This window comes from Microcaecilia unicolor, chromosome 2 (genome assembly GCF_901765095.1).
Source record: "Microcaecilia unicolor chromosome 2, aMicUni1.1, whole genome shotgun sequence".
Taxonomy (NCBI): Eukaryota; Metazoa; Chordata; class Amphibia; order Gymnophiona; family Siphonopidae; genus Microcaecilia; species Microcaecilia unicolor.
This window is the reverse complement of record NC_044032.1, coordinates 318,054,516-318,077,380: the sequence shown is the minus strand read 5'-3', so window position 1 is coordinate 318,077,380 and position 22,865 is coordinate 318,054,516. Positions and strand designations below refer to the sequence as shown.

At 48.4% G+C, this 22,865-nt stretch overlaps 1 protein-coding gene across 1 annotated transcript in view; it reads left to right on the top strand.

Moving 5' to 3' along the window:
- Positions 1-22,865, top strand: part of ABCA1 (ATP binding cassette subfamily A member 1) — a 706,841-nt gene that overhangs the window by 327,808 nt on the left and 356,168 nt on the right. The window contains 3 exon segments of the mRNA XM_030194329.1: positions 8,724-8,855; positions 10,072-10,211; positions 12,089-12,226. Of these exon segments, the coding sequence (XP_030050189.1) occupies positions 8,724-8,855; positions 10,072-10,211; positions 12,089-12,226 (410 nt within the window).

Sequence of the window (22,865 nt, the reverse complement as noted above, 5' to 3'; positions counted from 1 at the left end):
TGCCTCGTGGTGGTAGCGGCGTATCTACGCAAGCTGGGAGTTCACGTGTTCCCATATCTCGACGATTGGCTGGGCAAGAACACCTCGGAGGCAGGAGCCCTCCGGTCCATGCAGTGCACTATTCAACTCCTGGAGCTGCTGGGGTTTGTGATAAATTACCCAAAGTCCCATCTCCAGCCAACCCAGTCTCTGGAATTCATAGGAGCTCTGCTGAATACCCAGACGGCTCAGGCCTTCCTTCCCGAAGCGAGGGCCAACAACCTCCTGTCCCTGGCTTCGCAGACCAGAGCGTCTCAGCAGGTCACAGCTCGGCAGATGTTGAGACTTCTGGGTCATATGGCCTCCACAGTCCATGTGACTCCCATGGCTCGTCTTCACATGAGATCTGCTCAATGGACCCTAGCTTCCCAGTGGTGCCAAGCCACCGGGAATCTAGAAGATGTCATCCGCCTCTCCACCAGTTGCCGCACTTCATTGCTCTGGTGGACCATTCGGACCAATTTGACCCTGGGACGTCCATTCCAAATTCCGCAGCCCACGAAAGTGCTGACGACTGATGCATCTCGCCTGGGGTGGGGAGCTCATGTCGATGGGCTTCACACCCAGGGTCTGTGGTCCCTCCAGGAAAAGGATCTGCAGATCAACCTCCTGGAGCTCCGAGCGATCTGGAACGCACTGAAGGCTTTCAGAGATCTGCTGTCCTGCCAAATTATCCAAATTCGGACAGACAATCAGGTTGCAATGTATTACACCAACAAGCAGGGGGGCACCGGATCTCGCCCCTTGTGTCAGGAAGCCGTCGGGATGTGGCGTTGGGCTTGCCAGTTCGGCATGCTCCTCCAAGCCACATACCTGGCAGGTGTAAACAACAGTCTGGCCGACAGGCTGAGCAGCGTCATGCAACCGCACGAGTGGTCGCTTCATTCCAGAGTGGTACGCAAGATCTTCCGAGAGTGGGGCACCCCCTCGGTGGACCTTTTCGCCTCTCAGACCAACCACAAGCTGCCTCTGTTCTGTTCCAGACTTCAGGCACACGGCAGGCTAGCGTCGGACGCCTTTCTCCTTCATTGGGGGACCGGCCTCCTGTATGCTTATCCTCTCATACCTTTGGTGGGGAAGACCTTACTGAAGCTCAAGCAAGACCACGGCACCATGATTCTGATAGCGCCCTTTTGGCCCCGTCAGATCTGGTTCCCTCTTCTTCTGGAGTTGTCCTCCGAAGAACCGTGGAGATTGGAGTGTTTTCCGACTCTCATTTCGCAGAACGACGGAGCGTTGCTGCACCCCAACCTTCAGTCCCTGGCTCTCATGGCCTGGATGTTGAGGGCGTAGACTTCACTGCGTTGGGTCTGTCTGAGGGTGTCTCCCGTGTCTTGCTTGCCTCTAGGAAGGATTCCACTAAAAAGAGTTACTTTTTCAAGTGGAGGAGGTTTGTCGTTTGGTGTGAGAGCAAGGCCCTAGAACCTCGTTCTTGCCCTGCACAGAACCTGCTTGAATACCTTCTGCACTTATCAGAGTCTGGCCTCAAGACCAACTCAGTAAGGAATCACCTTAGTGCGATTAGTGCTTACCATTATCGTGTGGAAGGTAAAGCCATCTCTGGAGAGCCTTTAGTCGTTCGATTCATGAGAGGCTTGCTTTTGTCAAAGCCCCCTATCAAGCCTCCAGCTGTGTCATGGGATCTCAACGTCGTCCTCACCCAGCTGATGAAACCTCCTTTTGAGCCACTGAATACCTGCCATCTGAAGTACTTGACCTGGAAGGTCATTTTCTTGGTGGCAGTTACTTCAGCTCGTAGGGTCAGTGAGCTTCAAGCCCTGGTAGCTCATGCTCCATATTCAAAATTTCATCACAACAGAGTAGTGCTCCGCACCCACCCAAAGTTCCTGCCGAAGGTGGTGTCGGAGTTCCATCTTAACCAGTCAATTGTCTTGCCACCATTCTTTCCCAGACCTGCTGAACGTCAGTTGCACACATTGGACTGGAAGAGAGCATTGGCCTTCTATTTGGAGCGGACACAGCCCCACAGACAGTCCGCCCAATTGTTTATTTCTTTCGACCCTAACAGGCTAGGGTTCGCTGTCGGGAAACGCACCATCTCCAATTGGCTAGCAGATTGCATTTCCTTCACTTATGCCCAGGCTGGGCTGACTCTTGAGGGTCATGTCACGGCTCATAGTGTCAGAGCCATGGCAGCGTCGGTGGCCCACTTGAAGTCAGCCACTATTGAAGAGATTTGCAAGGCTGCGACGTGGTCATCTGTCCACACATTCACCTCACATTACTGCCTCCAGCAGGATACCCGACGCGACAGTCGGTTCGGGCAGTCGGTGCTGCAGAATCTGTTTGGGGTGTAAATCCAACTCCACCCTCCAGGACCCGCATTTATTCTGGTCAGGCTGCACTCTCAGTTAGTTGTTCTTCGTAGGTCAATTTTCTGTTGTATCCTCGCCGTTGCGAGGTTCAATTGACCTGGGTTTTTGTTTTGAGTAAGCCTGAGAGCTAGGGATACCCCAGTCGTGAGAACAAGCAGCCTGCTTGTCCTCGGAGAAAGTGAATAATACATACCTGTAGCAGGTGTTCTCCGAGGACAGCAGGCTGATTGTTCTCACCTACCCTCCCTCCTCCCCTTTGGAGTTGCTTTTCATCTTTTCTTGCTTGTCATTCAACTGGCGGGAACGGTCATGCACGGGCGGGAAGACGGCCGCGCATGCGCGGTGGGCGTGCCCTGCGTGCGGACCACCCGCGAAGCTTCTTCTGGTTGATGGGGGCTGCCGCGGACGTCACCCAGTCGTGAGAACAATCAGCCTGCTGTCCTCGGAGAACACCTGCTGCAGGTATGTATCATTCACTTTATTTCACTCAGAGTTGGCCCTCTAGTACTTTTCTCTTTAGTGCTCAAGCAGGCAGAGGGAATTTTACCTGCCTGAATTCTTCACTCTGCTCTTCTCAGTTTTGAGGGTTGTTTCTTCTTGCTTCCCAGCCACTGGTGCATTTGTCGGTAGTCTAGCTGTTCGATGCAGGTGTTAGCAGATTGGCGGGCTTTGTTTCTTGTCAGTGCTTTCTTGCCACCTTCAACGTCTGTTCTACCGGGTTCCTATTGGTGTGTCAGGGACTTGTTCCCGGATGGAATTCAGCAAGCTTAACACTTTTGTTGGCTCTACCTTTGGGAGGTAGGAAGCCGCTAGCACAGCTGCTTCTTTCAGCTTCCTCTTGTGCTAGCTGCTGAGTTTGTGACAGGCAGTGATTGGCGAATCTTCTGAGGAGCCGCGGTTTACGCTGCTCGCAGTCAAATAACAAACTGCTAGTCGGTTATTTCTCTTTAGTACCCATTCTGAATTTTTTCTGAGCTAATTTCAGCATATCAAAGGTTGGTTGCTGCTATAACAGTCCTGGTATATTGTAGTCTCTTTTGTTGGCCTGTACCACGGGTTTACACACGCCGAATGACTGTTATGGAGAGTTTATATGTTAGGATTCTTCTGAGGAATGCTGCACTGTTTGACACAGGGTTAAAAAAAAAAAAAGGAATGTGCTTCTCTGCTTTTCCTAAGCTGGAATGGCTTCCAGGGCAGCACAGCTCGGAGCCTTCCTCATGTCCTTCAGAATTCAGATTCATTCTGAGGCCGGGAATGCAACTCATCGCCTGTGGTTATTCTGCGGCTACATCACTGGCCCTAGCATTTCTTTGTATGGTGTTATTTAAGTACTTGCTACTCTACATACTCATTTAGCTGTGTGTAGGGCTGTCGCACATAGCTGCTTGAGACATAATTCAGTGAAGCAAAATGCACTCCTGCACTGTTACTGAGTGCATCTGCTTCCCTATCTCTAGGTTGGGTTATCCTATGCTACAGAGAACGCTGTCATTGAAGCTGCTCTATACAGCTGGATGCCTGGAAGGGTACTGGATACAGTGGCTTCAATGACAGCCTTCTCTGTAGCATTGCTTTGGCAAAAGCCAGCAGCTCCACACATCTTTGGCTGAGGTTGCCGCTTGGTATGGCTTAGCCACATATAAGTACATAAGTACATAAGTAGTGCCATACTGGGAAAGACCAAAGGTCCATCTAGCCCAGCATCCTGTCACCGACAGTGGCCAATCCAGGTCAAGGGCACCTGGCACGCTCCCCAAACGTAAAAACATTCCAGACAAGTTATACCTAAAAATGAGGAATTTTTCCAGTCCATTTAATAGCGGTCTATGGACTTGTCCTTTAGGAATCTATCTAACCCCTTTTTAAACTCCGTCAAGCTAACCGCCCGTACCACGTTCTCCGGCAATGAATTCCAGAGTCTAATTACACGTTGGGTGAAGAAAAATTTTCTCCGATTCGACATCTGCTCTTGTGCCATCTGCAGTATATAGTTTTGTCATCAGCAGCATCATGCTGCATGACTCAGTTTTAGCAATGCTGCTAATGGCATGACATGGTTTAGCAACATCGTCTTGTAGGTCACAACATGTTATTGTATGGAATACTTCCAGTGCCACCACCTACCTTCATAAGGCATTTGGATATAGAGGCAGCTTTGTCTCAGTATACGGATATCATATGTTTGGAACAGCTTGACAACAGTAGCTGTCTGCAGGGTGCAGCTTCAGTTTCATCCTACTGCAGGGCACATCCCCAAAGGCAGCAGCAGCATCTGTTGATGGGATGGCACAGCATGGAGAGCAGTGGTCAGAGGCAAGCGGCAGTGGCAGTCAGCTCCAGGATACAACCTCAGTTTTACCAGCCTACTACATGGTGTAGTGGCCTTATCGGCACTTTTGCTGCTTTGGTGGTACACTGCATGCTGGCATTACACTGATGCCTGTCCCCTTCTTGATATGGTTTCTTTGACATAGCACTCTTCGATCAATCGCATCCACCTATGTGTCACTGCTTCTCCAGTGACAGCCAGCTGTGGGCCGTAGGCTCTGTAGCATCCGGCGCCCAGTCTCGAATTTGGAAGCAGCTGGAGGCTGGTGCTGTTTCAGACCTGATTAATTATTTCAACTTAGCTGTTTCAGTCAACGGCTCACAGCGCTCACACATGAGTAGCCACACTTTCGCTACAGGATGGCAGCTCTGATGGCATTGCCAGAGTCAGCATCCAGTGCTAGGGCACCAGCAAGTTCTGCGTCGCAGCTGCATCACATCTTCCTCAATAGCAGAACTCCAGTGGCAGCCAGTTTTTGGACTCTCTTATAGCAGGGATCAGCTGTTGGAGTGCTTTCAATTCTGTGTCAATCAAGGGCTATATACAGTGCACTCCATTTAAGTGCACGTCGGATAAGCACATTCTCTGTTTAACTGCATGCTGTACTTCGGTCCCGTTTTTGGCACCATCAATTTCTATGGGGACAAACTTCAGTTTAGCGCACCAGTGATAAGTGCAAGATTCGCTTATATGCATGGTTTAAGACTGCTCCTCTGCAGGGAAGACTCCGCATAAGCACATGGATGGAATATGGAAGCCGATTGGTGCGTGACAACCGAGATTTCAAATTTACCGCCCCTTTTACTGCCGCAGGCAGAATAAGCAAAAGAATGTTGTTAGAGTGTACACTGGGGTCGTCGTCATTGCGGCGTAACTGTAAGACTAACACTGGCTGAACGAATAGAAGTTCTTAAAAAATTAGAAAACAAACAAAGTCAAGCATCTATTGCTAAAGAATATGGTGTCAATCCCAGTCAAATTTCACGTGTCTTGAAGCAGAAAGACCAGCTTCTGGAAGACTGGCAAAACAATACAAATCCACAACGGAAACAAAAACGGGCAGGAAAAGCTGAGGAAGTAGAATATGCTCTTTGGTGGTTTTCTCGAGTCAGGAGCAGACAGTTTCCTGTCAGTGGTCCACTGCTTATGGAGAAAGCTAACCAGCTAGCTGAAAGTCTTGGACTAACTGAATTCAAAGCCACTGTTGGATGATTGGATAGATGGAAGGAGAGGAACAACATAAAATTCAAGAAACAGCATGCTGAGAAACAAGACGCTGATGACTGGTGCTGAAAATTGGGTTGTTTCAGTTTTTCCTACCATCTTGAACAAGTTTGCACCTCGTGGCATTTTCAATGCTGACGAAAACAGTCTCTACTGGCAAGCGATTCCTGATGGAACACTCGCATTCAAACATGCCGAAACTACTGGAGGTAAAATGTCGAAGGACCGACAGACGATCCTCCTTTGCTGCAATATGGATGGGAGTGAGAAGTTGGAATCCTTCGTCATTGGAAAGAGCAAACAGCCCCGTTGCTTCAAGAAAGTTAAGCAACTTCCTGTGTCATACGAGGCTAACACAAATTCATGGATGACTGGGGAAATTTGGAAGCAGTGGCTAAAGAAGTTAGACACTAGAATGCGGGCACAAAAGCATTAGATTTTGTTGCTTTGTGATAATTGTGCTGCACACAGGGATGATGTCAGGCTGTCTAACGTCAAGGTGGTCTTCCTGCCACCAAACACTACCTCTCTGATCCAACCTATGGATCAGGGCATAATAGCCAATTTTAAACAACATTATCGGGCTCTTATGCTACATCGTCTGATGAGCGTTATGGATGACCAGACTAGCAAGGATAAACGTGCTGTTGAACTGGCTCGTATTCTATCACTGTTGGATTCCCTACATATTCAAAAAGAAGCCTGGAATCATGTTACACAGGCAACCATTGTGAACTGCTACAAGCGGGCAAGCTTTGTTAAGGCTGTGGAGAGGGACGAAACAGATGCAGCTGTTGCAAACGTGTCAGATGAACAGGCTATTGACATCCCAGCTGGTGTTACTGAAGAGGAGTTTCATCGCTAGGTAGCTGTTGATTACGATCTACAAACAGCTGACGACAGCACTGATGTCGAGATATGCGCCTACACGCAGGCAACAACGGCTGATGATGAAACAGAGGATGAAATGAGCAGCGAGGCACATGCTGACGAAATTCAACAACCTCCACCTGTCACTTCTGTAAGAGCGCTAGAGAGTCTCAACACCATGCGGGCCTATCTGGAGGCCACTGGATTGTCAGTGCTATGAAAGTTTTTACCGTCTGGTAGATGTAGTCTATGGAACTCGTAGACCCATTAGTGTACAGAGGACTATAACTGATTACTTCAAGTAAGCCTAATGTCAGTTAACGGAGACTGTATACTGTACGTATAATAATAAACAGTACTGTACATATGTTTATCAGATTCAAGCATCTTTGGGTCACAACAGTTAAGTGCATGTATTTCTTTGGTCCCAGACCCTTGCACTTAAGCGGATTGCACTGTATATATATGGCAATTTGCTGCTCTACATTTTAGTTACAGCTCCAGCAGTTCAATGGTCTAGCTTCACTGGCCCTCTGCTGAAGTCACACTTTGGCAACTAACATCTCTTGGTCATAGCTACAACAGCTTCTAGCGATATGGCACAACATTTAACAGCTGTGCTTCTCCAGCGGCATCCTGCGGCTACCAGTTTGTGGCATTTTCTGTAGTAAGTCATGGGGCTTAGACCTTTTAAGTGGCTAAGTAGCTTGGTTACACTGTGGGTCTGTTGGCTAAGCCTCTAGCACCGAGTAGTTTAGTTCACCTGCTCTTTCTAACTATGGGGAGCCACTGCTGATCTGCGTATAAGGTTCAGCTGCCCTCTCCAGTAGTAGGACTCGCTTCTGTGGGTTGCTGGAGGTTTACAAGGATTCTGGCCTATTGTTGAGGCTGGTTGTCCTGGCCAGTTTCCCTATTCTTGAGCTCACACACCTTCTTACTTACTGGAAGGGCTACATGTCAGTTGAGGTTCTTTCTGCTGCATCCCGCACGCCTCCTGATTCAAGTGGACCTGCGGCATGTCAATTTGGGTTCAATATATTCAGTCTCCTATTCCTCCTGACTCAGTGGAAGCACTGCAGGTCAGTTGAGGTTCAACCTATATTCTTCTCACGCACCTTCTGTTTCTGGAAGGGCTGCATGTCGATTGAAGTTCTACCTTTCTTGTTAGTATGGCTAGGTATTTATTCAGCAATAGAATGTTGAGTGGTTTCTGTTGATTGGTACAATTGCTTGGCTAGTCGAAATACTGAACATTCCAGTGCTGCTTTATACCCTTGAGGTGCAAATTACAAAGAACTACTTTCTTTCTCTGTCTCCATCTGCTGGTCTGGACTGCTCTGGTAGGACTAAAAGAAAGAAAGGTAAGGCATAGTTTCTTCTTTACATGTGTAATTTCCAGTATTCTGTAAATTTCGCACATAAATGTAAGCCCTCTACCCATGTCACAGTTGCTTGTTATAGCATTGTAGTGTGTATTTACAAAATGGCAGAATTCATACTGATACATGCAAATGTTGGTATTCTGTAAACTTAAATCTAAGCGACCTATTAGAGTTGAGTAAAAAATCCAAATAAAAATTAGAGGGATAATGCTGAATATTGCACTGTGGCTAGATTTGTGTGGCATGTGATTTTAACTGCACAAGTTTAGCAAGTTAAAAGGGAAACATTTTTGCAGGGTAAAGCTTTTGAATATTGACCCCTGATTGATCTGGGTTCTTCCATTTTACTTCCCTGACAGGTGATCTAATAGTAACTGCTGCTCAGCTGCTGTAGTTGGGTCTAGTTTTGGTATTCCCGGAATCAATGTGGTAGTGGTTAAAGGTTCTATGTGACAGTGGAGCAGGGGGAAATGGGTACTTTGAACTCCTATAGGGGTTTTCTTTTCTATGCTTCACACACTTTCTCTTATTTCTTTGCAGGTCGATTTTAACAGGTTTGTTCCCCCCTACTCAGGGCACAGCGTTTATTTTGGGGAAGGATATCCGCTCTGAGCTCAGCTCTATCAGGCAGAATTTGGGAGTCTGTCCACAGCACAATGTCCTTTTTGATGCGTGAGTACTTAATTGACCAACAAATGTATCCATTTCCTTGTTTCTTTTCTAGTTATCTACATAGTACTGTTAAGTTTGAGAGGAAGCCTCCATTTATAAGGGAGTAAGGAATGGGAAGTTATCCAATCCAGACATTTCCCTGTGGCACCTGTAAGCCACATGGGATCAAGAGTTCATGGGTTCCTCTGTCTTCTGAAGCTGTCGTTTCTTCCTGCTAGAATACCATAGATCACATCCCTCCCTCCAGGAACTTTGCTTTTCCTCCATTCTACTACTTCAGGGGCCTGCTGCAAAAGAGTACCCATTCTTAGTTTGGTTCTCTCTATCTCCACTCCTCCTTCTCCTCCTCTAAGAAACAAGGAAAATGAAGACAACAGTAAATATTAAATAGAATTTTGGAAGCAGCACATCTCTGACTTTGCAACTAAAAAGTATTCTACCAGAGCACAGTTTGAGATGGCCATTAGGGGCCCAGTTGTTTAAGGGGTACACATGCATAAAGGTTTGGTAAAGTAAGTTTTGGTGGTACTGGAAAGCAATATAAGATAGCCTCCCAAAAAAGAAAAGCCTGCAGTCTGTTGTGGTGGGGCCGGTAGCACAGCTGCATTTACTGACATCTCAGTGAGTGCAGCTGCGCTATGGCGAGTCATAACAGCTAGTGCACAGTACTGACCCTGTGCTCTTTCTGTCAGAGCTGCTGACAGTGCTTATTGTCATTTTGGACATCCTCAGGGTCAGGGCTGGTTCAACCACTAGGCAAGACAACGCAGTTACCTAGGGTAGCAACTTCAGGGGGGGGGGGGGGCAGCAAAGAGCAGCAGCAGTCAAAGCAAAATAATTGTTTGACAGCAACACACATTCAAAGAACCATCAACACATGCTTTTACCTGCAGGAAGGGTGGGCAGTTATCAAATAGCCCATGCACCTGGCTAAATGACTTTTGGAAGTTGTGCTCATTGTGTGTGTGTGTATGATACACGCACAAAACAGAGTTAAAGCATGATGTCAGGGTGGTGGTGGTGGGGGGGGGGGGGGAAAGACTAGAGCCTTGAAAGTTAAATTTAGGGGGCAGTAGGGGGAGGCATAAGGATGAAGGTTCACCTAGGATGCCCAATGCTCTTCCACTGACCCTGTACAGAGCATTACCTCAGCGACAGAGCACGTCCCATTATCCAGTAATGCAGGAAACTCTGCCACACGTTTTCCTTTCTTTAGACTTACGGTTGAGGAACACATCTGGTTCTACGCACGCCTAAAGGGGCTGTCTGAAAGCAAAGTGAAAGCAGAGATGGAGCAGATGGTGATTGATGTTGGATTGCCTCACAAGAAAAATGCTAAAGCAAGTCAGCTCTCAGGTACTGCGAAATGCAAGTGTCATTCGTTTTCTGTCCCTGTAGCCTCACCCCAAAGACTCATGATGATGAAAACTGATGACTAAGGGTTTTCTCATTTTTATTATGGTTGTCAGTGGCTGTTGGGTCACTGGTGAGCCAATATTCAAACAAAGTTATTCATTCACCTGCAGTGAACATATAATTACACAATCCATGCATTTTCAAAAATTATACAGATAGTATCAAGCCAAAAATCACACTGAACAGCCCAATACTATCTGTATAATACGGGGCCCTGTTTGGGACATAGTGAGGGTGGGCATAAGAATTATCTAGACAGCAGCAGTATTCAGCAGCTATCTGTAAAAGATAAATATATTTATTTTAGGTCTGCTGAATAGCTGGCCAAAACTACACAGATACAGTAGTGCCAGTGCAGTAACAGCACTGCATTATATTTAGTGCCACTGCCTATGTGAAATGGCATTTTAGAAAAGGCATTTAAATCAGAAAAAAAGATGTCCAAGTTGAGACATCTACAATAAGCAAGTGTTTCAGAAATGTGTTGCCAACGCAAATCCTTTTCTAAAATACATGGTTGTATGGACGTCACTGTAGGGGGATGACCAGCAGGAGCACCCATTTTAAAAAACAAGATGGCGATAGCCCCGCTTTGCAGTTGAGTCAGGTTTGGAACCGCCAGTCACATCTGTGTGGTGATTTTACACCTCAGATGTAGAGTGTTGAACACTGGACACCCCCCAATCAGCACATCTCCCCAGCACCACCCAAAGACCAATCAGCACATCTCCCCAGATCTCCGACCCCCCCCCCCCCCCCCACAATGAGGCTGTCCCTGGATCACTTTTCTCTACTGCAAAAGTCCTTCTAAAGTAGTCCAACCTGACTTTCCCCCACCCCCAGAATACTCCAGCCACCCCTGCGTGTCACCTGATGAGGAGGATGTCCTCAATTATGTTGTAGTGAACCGGACAGGAGTGGTCCCCACTGTTCCTGTCTCTTGCAGCTGCAGCTATCGAAATGGTGGTGCTGACCCCTAGTGGTGAGTTATGGCGTGGAGGAGAGTTGAGTTGGGCTACTTTAGAGGGACTTTTGCAGCAGAGGGTAGTGGATCTGGGAAGATGTGCCAATGGGGGTGCTGGGGATATGTGCTGATTGACGTTTGGGGGTACCAGGGAGATGTGATCAGAGGGGTGAAAGGATGAGGGGATCAGTGGTCCACTATGGAAGGGCTAGACCACAACTGCATTTACTAGTGCAGCTGCACTATTGCCTGTCCTGACAGGTAAAACACAGTAGTGACCTTGTGCACTAGCTGTCAGAGTTGGTCACAGTGCTTATTGCTACCTTATTGCTTATTGCCATGCAGTGCTTATTGCTTATTGCCATGCAGGGGACAGACTGATCATTGGAAGAATAGGGCAGTGACCGAGGGCCCACAACAGTAGGGGGGCCACTGTCCCCTAGTTTCCATCTAATTTAATCAATTTTGATAGGTGATTAGGGGCCCACAACCCTTATTGCCCGAGGGCCCAGAACACTATCAGTCCACCCCTGCTTGAATATCCATGAGGACACGTCTAACTCCTGACATTGTTATCAGAGATCACAGATGTGTCCTCTTCTGAAATGGGGAATGGACATCTGTTTTGGTCTAGTTCTAGTCATGCCCTGACCCTGCTTACACCATGCCCCCTTGTCATATGGACATTCTTCAGTTTATAAAATCAGGCGTTGGATAGCTGCCTGTGAGGTTAATTGAGGAAGGGGGTGTATGTGGGTGTGCACTGGTTTCCGTTCCAGCTCTGTTTCCTGACCAGTCCTTTTCATCAAAGACTTTTGATGGATTTTCTTGTCTTTGTTGATTATTTTGACAGGTGGCATGCAACGAAAGCTCTCTGTGGCCTTAGCTTTTGTGGGTGGATCCAAGGTTGTGATTTTAGATGAGCCCACATCCGGGGTGGATCCTTACTCCCGCAGAGGGATTTGGGAACTGCTTCTGAAGTATCGACAAGGTATCATGTTATTTATTTATTTTAAAAACCTGGGCGGTTTACAAATCAAATATAATAAAAGAAACAAAACATAAAAACAATAACAACATATCGAATATCACAAACTAGCTATAAACTACAAATACTGCTGTTCATTAATAAAATAAGCATAAATTGTTCCTACATGAAAGCTTTAACAAACTGTGTTTTTAGCATTTCTTGAAATGAACCACATTGCTGCATAAGCTAAGCTGTCCAGGGAGGGTGTCACTTACTTTTGTGGTTTTCTTCTCAGCAATTTAGTTAGTACACTGTAATGCAGCCCAGTAGCCATGAATCCCTCTGTCACCTGAGGCCAAAGTTTTATTCCTGGATATGCACTAATTTCCAGGCTTGTTGAGGCCCGGATTGTTGCAGTGGCAGTGTAGATAGCCAAGTGCGTAGGTGCCCGGTATAAGAGGCTTGGAGAGGCTAAGCCTCCCCTGCTGTGCTCTGAGGGGTTTAAATTGTTGATTCCATATCATCAAGCTGATCAATCCATAGACTGGTGGGTTGTGTCCATCTACCAGCAGGTGGAGATAGAGAGCAAACTTTTGCCTCCCTATATGTGGTCATATGCTGCCGGAAACTCCTCTGTATGTTCTCTATCTCAGCAGGTGGTGGTCACACACAGCAGCAGCTCTGGCTAGGCCTCCAAGCCTAATCCTTAGGTTTTGTTGAGGCCTGGGGTTGAGGGCTCTTTTGAGCAAGTGCAAACCTGGTGGTGCCAGGTCCCTCCTTTTCTCCCCCCTCCCGCTGGCTCCGTTTAAAAAAAAAAAAAAAAAAAAAAATTTTAAACGTCTTTAAAGGCGTTTAATTCGCCCTTGATGGGTGACAGTTTAGTGACCGATGAATGTCCCGGTCGTTCCTCCGGCGTGGCGGTTTTTTCCCGCCATAAACGCCCATCCCCCGCTCCTCGCCTCCGCCATCTTGGCCGGCCACGCGGCTCGGACGGCTTCTTCGTGGGCCGCCCTTGAGGTTGGAGACATTAATGCCATGAACGCCCTTAATTTGAGCGACGGCACAAAGCGGCTAAAGTTAAGCGCCGTTCTTCCCGCGCGGCTCCTTCGCGGAGTTTCGCGCCGGACGCCATTTTGGATGCGCAGCATGTCTCTCCCCCGCTATTGCGAGCGCCGGTTGAGAGTGCGTCTAGGGCTGTTGCCCAGGCTGCGGAAGTGCACAGTCTGGGGGGTTTCTCCCCCGAGTTTGTTTTGCTGCTGCATCAGGCTTTCCTCATGCAAAACGCTGCCCCTGCTCCCTCTTCTGATAAAGAGGTTGAGGTTCCCAGAGGTAAACGCCCTCGGGTTGATTTCCAGGCCTTGGAGGACTTTGTCTCCTCCGATGTAGATGAGGGCAGCGTGTCTGAGGTCCCCCAACGGTCCTTTGCGGATTCCTTGGAGGAGATAGATCCCCGCTCGGATGGAGCGGATGACCCCTCTGCAGCGCGGCTTTTTAGCCCAGAGGATTTGCCCAACCTGTTGTTACAGGCCATGGACACTTTGAAGATTTCCTCTCCGGAGGACGTCTCTCCCTCAGCCCCTGTTGGCTCTGCCATTATGCTGGGGACGAAGCGCCCGCCTAGATCCTTCCACGTGCATGAGCCATGCGGCTCAATGGGATGTCCCGGAAACGAGCCTTAAAGTGGCTAGGGCTATGTCCCGCCTCTATCCTTTGGCTGTGAGTGAACGTGAGGCCTATCTGTGGCCTACCGTGGATTCTTTAATCACTGCGGTGACTAAGAAAATGGCGTTGCCGGTGGAAGGTGGCACGGCCCTAAAGGACGCCCAAGACAGAAGATTGGAGGCGGCCTTAAGGTCGTCCTTTGAGGCAGCTGCTTTAAGTTTGCAGGCCTCAGTTTGCGGCTCCTATGTGGCCAGGGCGTGCCTGACTATGGTGCAGCGGGCTTCCCCCTCGGATCTTTCCTTGAGGGCTGATTGGCCGGCCCTGGAATCGGGCTTAGCCTATTTGGCAGACTTGCTGTATGATGTCTTGAGAGCCTCAGCTAAAGGCATGGCTCAGACAGTCTCTGCGCGGCGGTGGCTTTGGCTGAAACATTGGTCTGCTGACCACGCCTCTAAATCCCGCCTGGCTAGATTGCCTTTTAAAGGCAAGCTGCTCTTTGGGGTCGAGCTGGACAAAATCGTGACCGATCTCGGCACGTCTAAGGGCAAGAAATTACCAGAGGTCAGAGCTCGGGCTAGTACTCGTCCCGGTACCTCCAGAGGACGGTTGCTGGAAGCCCGTCGGTACCGCCCGGGCAAGTCGGGTTCCTCTGCCCCCTCTTCCTTCAAGAGGAATTTCTCCCCCAAGCAGCATTCCTTTCGCAGAGACCGCCGTCCCGGAGGTGCTCCCTCCGGTCCTCCCCCAGGGTCTCGTACCCAATGACGGGGCCTTGGTCCACGCCCCAGTGCAGATTGGAGGACGGCTGTCCTCGTTTCTGGGCGAGTGGACCACTATAACTTCAGACGCGTGGGTGCTGGAAGTCATCAGAGACGGCTACAAGCTAGAGTTCTGCCAACCCTTAAGAGACGGGTTTGTACTCTCTCCCTGCAAGTCTCCGGTCAAGCTGTGGCAGTGCAGCAGACCTTGGACAACCTGATCCGCCTGGGTGCGGTCGTTCCGGTGCCAAAAAATCAGATTGGCAAGGGACGTTACTCCATTTACTTTGTGGTTCCAAAGAAAGGAGGTTCTGTCCGGCCTATCCTCGACCTCAAAGGGGTCAATCGGGCCTGGAAAGTGAGGCACTTTCGCATGGAGACTCTCCGCTCTGTTATAGCGGCAGTGAAGGCAGGAGAGTTCTTGGCTTCCTTGGACATCAAGGAAGCGTACCTGCATATTCCCATCTGGCCTCCTCTCCAACGCTTTCTGCGTTTTACAGTCCTGAGACGACACTTCCAGTTCAGAGCCCTCCCTTTCGGGTTGGCTACTGCTCCGCGGACCTTTTCCAAAGTAATGGGGGTCATAGCGGCCTTCCTGCTAAAGGAAGGAGTACAAGTCCATCCTTATCTGGACGACTGGTTGATCCGAGCCCCCTCTTATGCAGAGTGCGGCAAAGCTATGGACCGGGTAGTTGCTCTTGTGAGCTCCCTGGGATGGATCATCAACTGGAAGAAGAGCCAGCTGCGCCCGACTCAGTCCCTGGAGTATCTGGGAGTTCGATTCGACACCCAAGTGGGCAGAGTGTTCCTGCCAGACAATCGGATTGTCAAGCTTCAGGCTCAGGTGGACTAGTTCCTAGTAGCCTCTCCTATTCGGGCTTGGGACTACGTGCAGCTGTTGGGCTCTATGACGGCCACGATGGAAGTAGTGCCCTGGGCCAGGGCTCATATGAGACCACTACAGCTATCTCTGTTGCTGCGCTGGACTCCGATGTCGGAGGATTATGCTGTGCGCCTTCCCGTGGACCCAGCAGTGCGCAAGGCGCTGAGCTGGTGGACGCAGACAGACAAGTTGTCTGCAGGATTGCCTCTGGTGACCCCGGAGTGGATTGTCGTCACGACAGACGCCTCTTTGATGGGCTGGGGAGCCCACTGCTTGGGAAGGACAGCGCAGGGGCTCTAGTCTCCTGCAGAGGCAAGTGGTCTATCAACCTCCTGGAACTCAGAGCCATTCGGTTGGTGTTATTGGAGTTCATCCCGGTACTGGTGTTGTAGCCTGTACGGGTCCTGTCGGACAATGCCACGGCTGTGGCCTATATCAACCGCCAGGGAGGTACCAAGAGCGCCCCTCTAGCCAAGGAGGCTATGAGTCTTTGCCAGTGGGCGGAAGCGAACCTGGAGCAGCTTTCAGCGGCCCACATTGCCGGAGTCATGAATGTCAAGGCGGACTTTCTCAGTCGCCATACCTTGGAGTCCGGAGAGTGGCAACTATCTGCTCAGGCGTTCTTGGACATCACGAAGCGCTGGGCCAGCCGAGCCTAGATCTGATGGCGTCATCGGCCAATTGCCAAGTGCCGCGCTTTTTCAGCAGAGGACGGGACCCTCGATCCCTGGGAGTAGATGCTCTTCTCCAACAGTGGCCGACACAAGAGCTCCTCTATGTGTTCCCGCCCTGGCCCATGTTGGGCAGGGTGCTAGACCGGGTGGCAAAGCATCCCGGCAGGGTAATCCTGGTGGGTCCGGATTGGCCCAGACGTCCCTGGTATGCGGACTTGATCAGGCTCTCAGTCGACGATCCTCTGCGGCTGTCAGTGGAGCAGGGCCTGTTACATCAGGGTCCCGTGGTGATGGAGGATCCCTCTCCTTTGGTCTTACGGCCTGGCTATTGAGCGGCAGCGTCTGAGGAAGAAGGGCTTCTCAGACAAGGTCATCGCCACTATGCTGAGAGCGAGGAAGCGCTCTACTTCTACTGCTTACGCCAGGGTTTGGCGTATCTTTGCAGCATGGTGTGAAGCAGGCTCACTTTCTCCCTTCACTGCTCCAATTTCTTCAGTGTTGGCGTTCCTGCAAGAAGGTCTGGAGAAAGGCCTGTCGCTCAGTTCCCTTAAAGTCCAGGTAGCGGCTCTGGCTTGCTTCAGGGGCCGCCTGAAGGGTGCTTCCCTGGCTTCGCAGCCAGATGTGGTGCGCTTTCTCAAGGGAGTTAATCACCTGCGCCCTCCTCTGCACTCAGTGGTGCCTGCGTGGAATCTCAACCTGGTGCTAAGAGCATTGCAGAAGCCGCCTTTTGAACCCTTGTCGAGGGCATCTCTGAAAGACCTGACGTTGAAAGCAGTCTTTTTGGTGGCTATCACTTCAGCCAGAAGAGTTTCCGAGCTCCAGGCGCTCTCATGTCGAGAGCCTTTTCTGCAGTTCACTGAGGCAGGAGTGACTATTCGCACAGTGCCTTCCTTCCTGCCCAAGATTGTTTCTCGCTTCCAGGTGAATCAGCAGCTCTGTCTCCCTTCCTTTCGTAGGGAGGACTACCCAGAGGAGTACTCCGCTCTTGAATATCTGGATGTGAGACGAGTCATCATCAGATACTTGGAAGTGACCAATGATTTCCGGAAATCGGATCATCTGTTTGTCCTGTTTGCAGGTCCTCGTAAGGGTCTGCAGGCTGCTAAGCCTACAGTGGCAAGATGGGTCAAGGAAGCCATTGCAGCGGCTTATGTGGCCGCGGGGAAGGTGCCGCCTATCCAGCTGAAGGCTCACTCCACGAGAGCTCAGGCGGCCTCGATGGCAAAGGCCGGATCCGTCTCCTTGGAAGAGATATGCAAGGCGGCAACGGGGGCTTCGGCTCATACATTCTCCAAGCATTACCGTTTGACTGTGGCTGCACGGGCGGAGGCCCGGTTTGGAGCTTCAGTGTTGAGGTCAGGGATTTCTATGTCCCGCCCTGGGTGAGTACTGCTTCGGTACATCCCACCAGTCTATGGATTGATCAGCTTGATGATATGGAAGGTAAAATTATGTATAATCATACCTGATAATTTTCTTTCCATTAATCATAGCTGATCAATCCATAGCCCCTCCCAGATATCTGTACTGTTTATATTCTGGTTGAATTTTAGGTTCAAGTTTAGCCTTCAGTTACTTCAGGAGGACTTCGTGTTCAAGTTCTTCTTTCACTTGGATTCTTCAAGAGTTGAGACGAGTTTGTGTTACAGTGAGCTGCTGCATTCCTCTCCCCTCCGTTTTACGGGGCTGGATTGAGACATAAATTCTGCCGGCACTCCCTCCCGCTTCGTGCGGCTGTAGGGCAGCTTTGTACCCCTCCCGCTTCGGCGGTGTTAGGGTCAGTCAGCTCCTCCCGCGGTTGCGGTTGCAGGATAAGCCAGATCCCCCCGCATCGGCGGGTGTGGTGTCCCTCCCCCGCTCCGCGGGGATGAGCTGGACGGATTCCCCTCCCCCACTTGTGTGGGGATGAGCTGGGTTAATTCCCCTCCCCCGTTTCGGCGGTGGTGAGCTGGGCAGAGTGTCCCTTCGTGGGTGTAATTCTCTAAGTGCTGAGTCCTGCGGATGGAGCTTTGATATCGACATACTGAGGAGTTTCCGGCAGCATATGACCACATATAGGGAGGCAAAAGTTTGCTCTCTATCTCCACCTGCTGGTAGATGGACACAACCCACCAGTCTATGGATTGATCAGCTATGATTAATGGAAAGAAAATTATCAGGTATGATTATACATAATTTTACCTTTATCTCCATCCTTACAACAGGAGCTGCAGTGAAAGCCCTCTAGCCTTGTGTAACCAGTTGTAGAAATTGGTTTATGGTTTGTTTACCTTACTGCTGGGAGAGCGGGGGGGGGGGGGGGGGGGGGGGAGTTGGCTGGAGGTGTCCCGGGTTGCCAGGGAGATACTTAACGAGGGTGACTTCCTGGCCCGCACTGAGGACAGATAGCAGCAGAATCGGATACTGGGCCAGCATGATCAGAAAAAGTCACCAGACAACAAAGGTAGAAAAGATCATTTTATTTTCATTATAGTGTTTGGAATATGTCCACTTTGAGAATCAGGTGCTCAACATTAAAAGTTTATATTTATTTACTTATTTATGGCATGTTATCCCACATTAAACATGAATTAGGGTGTTTTGTGACTCTACATGAGAATTGTGATGATATGATCCCTTGTTTCATATTGTTGACGGTCTGCATTTTCCGTATGGGTGGTATATTGGTGTATTAGGTTCTGCCCAGTGTAATATTTATGGTACAGTAAGGTTCTGAGTGTGTTTTTGGACAAAGTTGTGCATAGTGTTTTGCAGTTGAGCGATTATGCTTAGAATATGCTTTGAGCAACCACTTTATTCTTTGACATATGATACATATCTAATATCTAAATTTAATAAAAGGTATTAATTGTGACTTTTATTTTTATTTATTTATTTTTTTCTGTGTGTTATCAGACAATTATGGATTTAAGCTCCACCCCTGGCCCCACCCCTAACCCCGCCCCCGTTAGCCTTCCCAAACAGTTGGGCAACCGACCGCCTATGGCCAAGTGGGAGGAATGGAATTGCAGTTATGGCTCAGTAGTGCACGCATTTTGGAGGGAATCACATGGTCTGTGTCTTCTGATTAGAGGATCATTGTCATCTCCATGGCTAGCCTGTACAGAAAGGGAAGTCAAATGGAGAAGATCCCTAGGTAATGGTGACTGAAGGCTTATGACCAATTGAGCTGTTAGTTCTATTAAAAGTACTCTCATTTGATTCAATTAACAAGGGTATTTTCAATTGAGCTAACAGCTCCAAGGTGCAGGAAAAAACTACCAAGCCAAAAACGGAAAAAAATAAACCAGAAAGCTTTTAGAACTGTGGACAGACACACTCCTTCTCCACTCCACCCTGCTCACACTTGGCACGCTGAAGTCCTCTTTCTAAACTTAATGTTAGAATTTGACCACTGAAGGGTGTCAGCAATCGTAATCCGCTAAAGAGTTTCCTTTCACTTAAGGGCCTTTCTTTCTGTGTGCTTTCACCTTCACTAAATGAACTTTCTGAAAATTTTCACTGAGTTCTTGTGCCATAGCCCATAGTGCTGAATGTTTTACCATGGACCCATCTGTGGATTTCAAGTTGTGGCTTAACCACCATGGCAGCACTGCAATGGTACTTCTGAATACGTAATCTGAATCTAAGGCAGCCAGTTCACAGTATTGTGCCGAGGCTGACCCACAGGAGTACTGCCTTTGCAGAATTACTTGGTTATCTGGACCCAGTTGTACAATTGCAAAACCTGCTAATCTCCTTCCTCCCTCACATTGGCTACTGCCATCAATATATACTGTAGGAAGAAAAGGGGATATTCTATCCAGTACCAGTTCTTTAAATATTAAATGATTGGGGGTACTGGGTGAAGACTGACAGTCATGAGGTTGTCCCTCCAGTAAGATCCCTGCAACCTGCACTTTAGGCTCTTTTAGTAATTCAAACTTCACATTCTGTGCCTGCAACATCAGGGTCCTATGGACTATTCTCTCCATCCTAATTCTACTACAAGCCAACTTGCCCTCCACAATGAATTTAAGGGGGGTGTGGTGGCTACATATGTAAGTGGTTTGAGCCCCAATAATGTATGTAAATTTTTGCATAGCAGCATATGCAGCCAGAACATGTTTTTCACAGGTTCCCATTTTAAGTTCTGGAGAAGTGAGAACTCTGGAAAAGAAAGCAATTGGCCGGTCTGTTCCTCCTAAGCGCTGTGTTAGGGCAGCTCCTATACTGTTCTCACCAACCACTGGGTATAGGAAAAAATTCTGCTTGTGATCTGGGGGAGCAAGTACAGGAGCAGAAGTCAAAGTCTGCTTGAGTTTAGTCACTGCCTCTGTGTGTTCGGCCTCCCAAACATATTCTTTACGTTTAAGCAGGGAGTATAGTGGAGCAGCCACTTCAGCATAGTTGTGCATAAAATCACGGCAGAACCCTGTAAGCCCTAGAAATGATTGGAGGGATTTCTGGTCTGTAGGAAGAGGTAATTTCTGTAAGAGATCTAGTCTCTGAGAATCTATGGATTTCCCTTCCTGGCCAATAGTGACTCCTAGAAAGGAAACCTGTGGTTTACACAGCTGAGCTTTGGCTGGATTTACTTTAAGTCCAGCTTCCAAAAGAGCTTTTAAAATCTCTCTTACATGGGCCCAGTGGTCAGATTCAGTTCAGATTGAATTAGAATGTCATCAACGTATTGGATTATATTGTCTCTACAAGTCACCTGAGCTAGGGCTTCCTGCATGTATTTGTGGAAAATGGATGGGGAATCCTTATAACCCTGGGGTGACACAGTCCATGCGTACTGTTTATTTAGCCACTGAAATGCTGTTTTGTACTGGCATTCTGGGGCCAGGGGCAGGCTCCAAAACCCATTTGAAATGTCTAGGACAGAAAAAAATTTACAGTTGGGGTTTAAATTAGAGATCATTTCCGGGTATGAGGCTACCACCGGTACCACAGATTTTGATACTTGGTTTAGGATGCGGAAATCTATGGTCAGTCTAAAGGAGCCTCCTGGTTTAACTATTGGCCATGCTGGAGAGTTGCATGTAAAAGAGATCGGTCTAATTATGCCCCTCTCTTCCAGTACCTGTATAATCTTAGCTACGGGTTCTATTGCCTGATGAGGTACTGGATATTGCTTTTGTGGCGGAGGATCCTCCCCTTCTAACAGAATTTCTGTGGACATTCTGCCACATTCTAGTTTGTCTTCTGTAACCTCTGTGGGAATTACACTCATATTATACTGTTGGTCAGCTTTTGTGCATTGTGTGGCCAAATGCATGGGAATTGCTTCGTGCACCAAAGCTGTAGACATTTTTGGAGATCCAATATATTGCCACAAGGTAAGATTAGCCATATCCACTACCAAATTTAACTGGTTGAGGACATCAATTCCAATTATTTCCTTTTCTGTGCTTACTATAGTGGCTGCATTGGTTTGCAAAATTGCATTATCATGTTCCCTCTGCATCTGCACCGGGATACCCCATTTAACTGGGATAGCCACACAGTTGGTAACTGTGTCATTGACCCCTTGGATTTTATATGTTTGCACATTTTCCTGGTCTGAAGTGGGAGAAACCCCTGTTTGTAAAACTGATTCCAGCCCCTGTGTCAATCAGCGCTATCCTGCTGTTCACATTGGGGCGTCCACATGTGTCCCAAATCAAGGGTGCCACAAACTTTAATTTATATTCTGAATCTGTCTCCTTTCCCTTCTACTGAGGTGCTGAAAGTGCATGCTCAGGTAAGTGAAAGGAGTCAGGCTGGGCAAAAAAACTTGGGATTGTTTGATATTTGGACACTGGAGATCAGGACATCCCTATTCCTTTTTTTCTTGCTTACCCTGGGCAGCTATCAATTCACTTTTTATTCTGTCCAGTTCTAGCTGCATGGTATATTTATCTTGCTCCCACTTAATTTGCTGCTGTGCTAACTGATGTCTCTGTGCTTTGAGTTCATGAAACGGGATGTAGCCTGAGGAATTTCTAAAATTACCTCTGCTCTGCTCTCTCCAGGGGGCCTGTCCTGTGTTTCCTGACCTATTGCTGTGGGAGGGGCCTTCTGCTTGTCATTTTTTCGCTTCTGACACAGTAATTATCTGGGATGGCTGAGTTTTCCACACAGATCCAATCCTGAGCATTAGCGTGTCAAAAGGAGTTTCTTTGGGGTCCTCAGCAAACAATCTGAGATGTTTAGTAATTTCAGGGGATAGGATTTCCAATAAAAATGCTTTATGATGTTCCTGACCATAATCTTCTGTTTTGGGCCAGCCCTCCTGGTCTCGAAAGGCTGCTTCCAGAACCCACAATCTGTGCGCAAATTGTTCTAATGTGTCATTTGGCAGGGGTGCAAGTGTTCTAAATGCTTGCATTTGAGTACAGCGAAATAATTGCTCAAGACCCTTTTTCACCAACTGGTATGGGTGGGTGAGAGATCCTATTTTAAAATAGTGGGGTCCTAAAGCCACGTGCATAAGTCTGTCAAAGTCAGACGTTTTCCTCTTATACTTTCCTAGGCCCCAGTGAATCAGAATATCAGTGACCCTACTACTACTACTACTATTTGACATTTATAAAGTGCTACTAGGGTTACGCAGCGCTGTACAATTTAATATAGAAGGACAGTCCCTGCTCAAAGAGACCCATTTGCACCATTCATTCATATTAAAAGGCATAGGGCCGACCTTCTGTGTTATCCTTTCA